This window comes from Coregonus clupeaformis, chromosome 27 (genome assembly GCF_020615455.1).
Source record: "Coregonus clupeaformis isolate EN_2021a chromosome 27, ASM2061545v1, whole genome shotgun sequence".
Lineage (NCBI taxonomy): Eukaryota > Metazoa > Chordata > Actinopteri > Salmoniformes > Salmonidae > Coregonus > Coregonus clupeaformis.
In genome coordinates, this window is record NC_059218.1 from 1,191,534 (window position 1) to 1,197,607 (window position 6,074).

The window sequence follows — 6,074 nt, forward strand, 5'->3', positions numbered from 1 at the left end:
ACCCAAAAGTACTAGTTACATTTTGAATGCTTAGCAGGACAGGAAAATGGTGCAATTCACACTTATTAAGAGAACATCCCTGGTCATCCCTACTGCCTCTGATCTGGCGGACTCACTAAACACACATACCGGTACTTCATTTGTAAATTATGTGTGCCCCTGGCTATCCGTAAAACATTTTTTAAATGTTGCAGTCTGGTTTGCTTAATATAAGGAATTTTAAATTATTTATACTTTTACTTTTGATACTTAAGTATATTTAAAACTGGGTGACTTTCACTTTTACTTGAGTCATTTTCTATTAAGGTATCTTTACTTTTACTCAAGTATGACAATTGTGTACTTTTTCCACCACTGTAAACTAGATGTACTAAAATGAAACTTTTATTGGCTTTATTATTTAATCATTATAAATTCTTACTTAACTGCTCTTTGCACTTGGTCTACTAACTTTATGGTGATAAAGAGACCTTCTCCCACAGCCTTTAGTTTAATGACCTGAAATGAGGTCAGCTCACCCAGTGTTTCTTTATCCGAGTTCTTATACGGTTTCACATTTTCTATCAGAGATGTTAAATTATCTTCCATTTACTTCACTAAGTAAGTTGTGTAAAAAAGGGGACTGAACCTCATGTTGTACTAGACTACATTTCTGAAGTGTCATTTCTGCTGCTGTTTTGTCTGTCTGGGACATGGGCTCAGGGAGAGAGTGGAGGGGTCAGAGAGACTGACAAGACTGAGGGAGAGAGCGGAGCGAGAGGACTTGATAGCCAAAGGACTGAAGCTGCAGAGACGTCCCAGAAACAGACAAACAGCCAGACCACCACCACCCCTGACATTTGGACTGAGCTGAGAGACATGTTGGTGGAGCAGCGTGGAGCTGAGGAACATTGAGACCAGACAGACTGGGGGACAGTGAGGGGGAGGTAGAAGAGCAGAAAATCAAGGTGATGGTACCAACAACAGATCTGGGAATCACCAAGAATGAAGTGCAGTTCCTAAAAGACTAAGTTGGCGAGCTGGAGACAGAGAATGCAGATAATGATGAGAGCAAATATATATTTGAGTTAAATGAAGTTTATGAGAAAAATTAACTAAAGTTTCCTCTCTTATGTAATGACAGCCATGGGTGCCAGAGTGACAGCCAGTGAGAGAGGTGGAGGACCAGAAAAAGGAGGTGACGGCTCTTGGAGGTACTGAGCGCCACTAAGACAATTGCAGCTCAAGAAGAATAAGGTGGAGTAGCTGGAGAAAGAGAATGCAAGTACTGTATTTAGGAATGGAATACTTCACATTTGTAACTTGATCAAGATAGAGGAATAAAGCTTGTTATGAAAGTTTTACTTATTGATTCAGTAGCTATTCAAAGAGCTATTTCCTTTCTGGTCAATTTAGCCCTGGAGGCCAGTGACAGACATTGACAGTGGGAACACAGGTAGGCTAAGAGGACATTGATACGAACATTATCCTATAAACAGGAAGGTAAACTCAATTAAAATGACTAATCTATCATTTTCTGTACACAGCCTTTGAGGACAGACTGAGTGCCAGAGAGGTGGAGGAGCTGAAGAGAGAGAATGCAGGTGAAATACCTTAGATATGACCTTCTACTTCACAGAAACACTCCATGTTTCACACTGTATATCTATCTTTGAACATTTGTAGTATGGGGTCTGTCAAGATATGGACTTTAAAATATAGTGTGGTGAAGGTAGTAGTGTTCTTGATAAAAAGTATTACAATCTTTGAATTCATTAACAGAACAAATGCAGCCATGTCTGCTGTTTTGACTGATGGAGCTGTAGGACCCCTCAATACCGAAACCTCACTGGTCTACAACAGTCATCACCAACATACGTAATGAATGACCTGACCAGTGACCACACTAATCTACACACACTGAATCACCCTACAGTTAACATTACTCAGTGTCTATGAGAGATGGACTGTGCTCATTTCTCCTTGCTTCTCTTCAGATGCAGGCATCTTCACAGCACTAGTAAGTCTACTACTTCAGATTCACTGCCATGGATTACAGATCTCCACAATGAATGGGTGTTTACCTATACCACAATGACCAGAGCCTTATGTGGAATAGGGAACACAATGGTAGTGAAAGTTACATATACATATCTAATGCATTGTCTCTAGATGGAGGAAGGTGAATGGTCTCTCATTCCGTGGGCAATTTGATGGTGCTGAATACAACACCTTCAGTGGCTTCCTGCTCTTCCTTATGCGAGGGGCTTTCTGATGTGAGCAGTTCTGGGGTTAAAGCCCTCATGTCTACTGGACCTAATAAACATCTAAGCATTAAGAAAAATAACTTTTTACGCATTGATAAATCACCCGATTGTACGATAGACACAATCTGCAGTGAGTTTCAACTTGGTCTACGGGGACATGTTGTGGTTATAAGTATGAATGACATTTTTGCTGTAGGTACTGCACATCTATTATAATACTGTGAAAACATCTTTCCTGGTAAACTAATCGTAATCAAACAGTTCGATAAAAGCAAATCAGGTTGGATCAGTGATTACACAACAGGCAGGATGCATTTCAGGCAACTTACAAGGACAGCCATAAAGTAACTAATCCCTTAGTTCTAGTACCCACTCAACTGAAGCACTTACAGCATGAATTACAGTACAGTTACAAACATGCTTCTAAATTTGAAAGATTTTGCAAGTGGTAGTTCCTTAATATTCCTGAGATAAGACAGAAAGGTATTTACAGGCATCCGTTGACTGCAATGTCTTATGTACATCCATTGCACTGTGACCAGACCATCTATTTACTACCTCCAAATGTGCCATAGATAACTAAAGCATGAGGCATTTCATTAACATTTAAAACACCCCCCGAAATAGAACCGCCTCCAAGGCTTTGTACTTCAATTTAGAAACTGGCAATGAAAAGCAGGTAGCTTAGTGGTTAAGAGCGTTGTGCCAGTAACCGAAAGGTCGCTGGTTCTAATCCCCAAGCCGACTGGGTGAAAAATCTGTCAATGTGCCCTTGAGCAAGGCACTTAACCCTAATTGCTCCTGTAAGTCGCACTGGATAAGAGCGTCTGCTAAAATGTAAAATATCAATTCAAATACTTCACTTCAAAGACAATGATATCAGGAATGCTTAAACTTTATTGAAATTAACAGGAATGAAGAGCTGGGGATGAGGGGTTAGGGGAGGGAAGTCAGTGGGAGAGGCGGTCAAGGGGTGGGGCTGGAGGTAAGGTGGGGAATTAGGAATGGCGGGGAATTGAGGTTAAGATGAGACATCGTTAAGAGCAGAGGAGTAGCTGCTTAGTTGCCACCACGGAGACGAAGGACCAGGTGAAGGGTGGACTCCTTCTGGATGTTGTAGTCGGAGAGGGTGCGGCCATCTTCCAGCTGCTTGCCGGCGAAGATCAGACGCTGCTGGTCTGGGGGAATGCCCTCCTTGTCCTGGATCTTGGCCTTGACGTTCTCGATGGTGTCACTGGGCTCGACCTCCAGGGTGATGGTCTTACCAGTCAGGGTCTTCACGAAGATCTGCATACCTCCCCTCAGACGGAGCACAAGATGGAGGGTGGACTCCTTCTGGATGTTGTAGTCGGAGAGGGTGCGGCCATCTTCCAGCTGCTTGCCAGCGAAGATCAGACGCTGCTGGTCTGGGGGATGCCCTCCTTGTCCTGGATCTTGGCCTTGACGTTCTCGATGGTGTCACTGGGCTCGACCTCCAGGGTGATGGTCTTACCAGTCAGGGTCTTCACGAAGATCTGCATACCTCCCCTCAGACGGAGCACAAGATGGAGGGTGGACTCCTTCTGGATGTTGTAGTCGGAGAGGGTGCGGCCATCTTCCAGCTGCTTGCCAGCGAAGATCAGACGCTGCTGGTCTGGGGGGATGCCCTCCTTGTCCTGGATCTTGGCCTTGACGTTCTCGATGGTGTCACTGGGCTCGACCTCCAGGGTGATGGTCTTACCAGTCAGGGTCTTCACGAAGATCTGCATACCTCCCCTCAGACGGAGCACAAGATGGAGGGTGGACTCCTTCTGGATGTTGTAGTCGGAGAGGGTGCGGCCATCTTCCAGCTGCTTGCCAGCGAAGATCAGACGCTGCTGGTCTGGGGGATGCCCTCCTTGTCCTGGATCTTGGCCTTGACGTTCTCGATGGTGTCACTGGGCTCGACCTCCAGGGTGATGGTCTTACCAGTCAGGGTCTTCACGAAGATCTGCATACCTCCCCTCAGACGGAGCACAAGATGGAGGGTGGACTCCTTCTGGATGTTGTAGTCGGAGAGGGTGCGGCCATCTTCCAGCTGCTTGCCAGCGAAGATCAGACGCTGCTGGTCTGGGGGGATGCCCTCCTTGTCCTGGATCTTGGCCTTGACGTTCTCGATAGTGTCACTGGGCTCGACCTCCAGGGTGATGGTCTTACCAGTCAGGGTCTTCACGAAGATCTGCATACCTCCCCTCAGACGGAGCACAAGATGGAGGGTGGACTCCTTCTGGATGTTGTAGTCGGAGAGGGTGCGGCCATCTTCCAGCTGCTTTCCAGCGAAGATCAGACGCTGCTGGTCTGGGGGGATGCCCTCCTTGTCCTGGATCTTGGCCTTGACGTTCTCGATGGTGTCACTGGGCTCGACCTCCAGGGTGATGGTCTTACCAGTCAGGGTCTTCACGAAGATCTGCATACCTCCCCTCAGACGGAGCACAAGATGGAGGGTGGACTCCTTCTGGATGTTGTAGTCGGAGAGGGTGCGGCCATCTTCCAGCTGCTTGCCAGCGAAGATCAGACGCTGCTGGTCTGGGGGGATGCCCTCCTTGTCCTGGATCTTGGCCTTGACGTTCTCGATGGTGTCACTGGGCTCGACCTCTAGGGTGATGGTCTTGCCGGTAAGGGTCTTCACAAAGATCTGCATCTTCACACTAAGGAAGAACAATATATGTTAGACTAAACTGCTCACATAAGACTAAAAGTAATGTCTGAAAACTGTAAGAGGCTACACATAATTCATACTGTAGGTCTCAATCTAGTATTCATTTCAATTTCATGGGCGAATTTCTAAATAGGGCAGTGCAAAGCGCCTCCCACTGGGGGCAGTACTCAGCTGACATTTACGTCAGCAGGCGCCACCATTTTAGAACAATCTCTTATCTTGGGTCGTTACACCGCCACCAAGCCCTAAACCCCGCATATTTCTACAATTTCTCTTGAAATCTGATGCAATTTCATTTGTCGTCGACACGTATCTAACGTTCTCCTGTTAACAAATGACTTCAGACTAATCCTAACATTAGGCCTAATTGAAATTAAACACTTTATTGAATGCCCGTTTAGCCAAATAAAATATCTTTGCGAGGTGGGCTTACTTCGCGAGCTGTGTTTCACAGTAGCTAGTCAATCACTTACTGTATTTGAATGGCGGCTCAAATAAACGTTAGGCTAGCAGACAAATAACGTCAGCCAGCTAACTCGAATGACGGAAATGCCTATACAATAGTAAATAATACTGTTGCGCACCTTGTTTTAGCTAGCCAATTTAACACCATACTCAGTCCGCTATATTACCTACTTAAAAACAAGCTAGTTACATAACTAGAAAATTCGCTGGTCTGACCAGTTAACGGGTAACGTTAGCTAGCGTCGACGCTGCTGGTACATACACCATAAGAATAGAAAGGCATTTAACTACAAATAAACATCAAGCCAAATTAAGTGTGTGAAAAATGTTTAGTTATTAGTGCTCATTTTGGATAATACCCTACTTACAGAAAAATGATCCAACGGTGTTCTTGAATATTCTAGTTTCTGCCTCTGTCTTCAGGAAACGAGTCTGTTTTCGCAAACAAAGGGCTGTGATATTTATACCTTACAGTCAAGTATCCCTCCGCCGTTACACCCATGTCGAACTATAAACTGCGGATTTCGAAACATATCCATTATCATATGGATTTTTTTGGATAAAGGGACAAAATCTATAACATACCACAGTAAAAATGTTTTGTATCAAAGTTCATTTTTAACTCGAAGAAACTGTATGAATGGATGGTCGGATAAAAGAAGTCGAACATTAGCGGATATAGAAAT

General features: G+C 44.8%; 1 protein-coding gene across 1 annotated transcript; it reads right to left on the reverse strand.

Moving 5' to 3' along the window:
* Positions 1-3,125: 3,125 nt before the first annotated feature.
* LOC121541510 (polyubiquitin-C-like) lies at positions 3,126-5,855 on the reverse strand. Its single transcript, XM_041850575.2, is given in 4 exon segments — positions 3,126-3,649; positions 3,652-4,116; positions 4,119-4,912; positions 5,757-5,855. Coding segments are annotated over 3 exon segments (1,596 nt in total). The 5' UTR covers positions 4,906-4,912; positions 5,757-5,855; the 3' UTR covers positions 3,126-3,305.
* Positions 5,856-6,074: the final 219 nt, after the last annotated feature.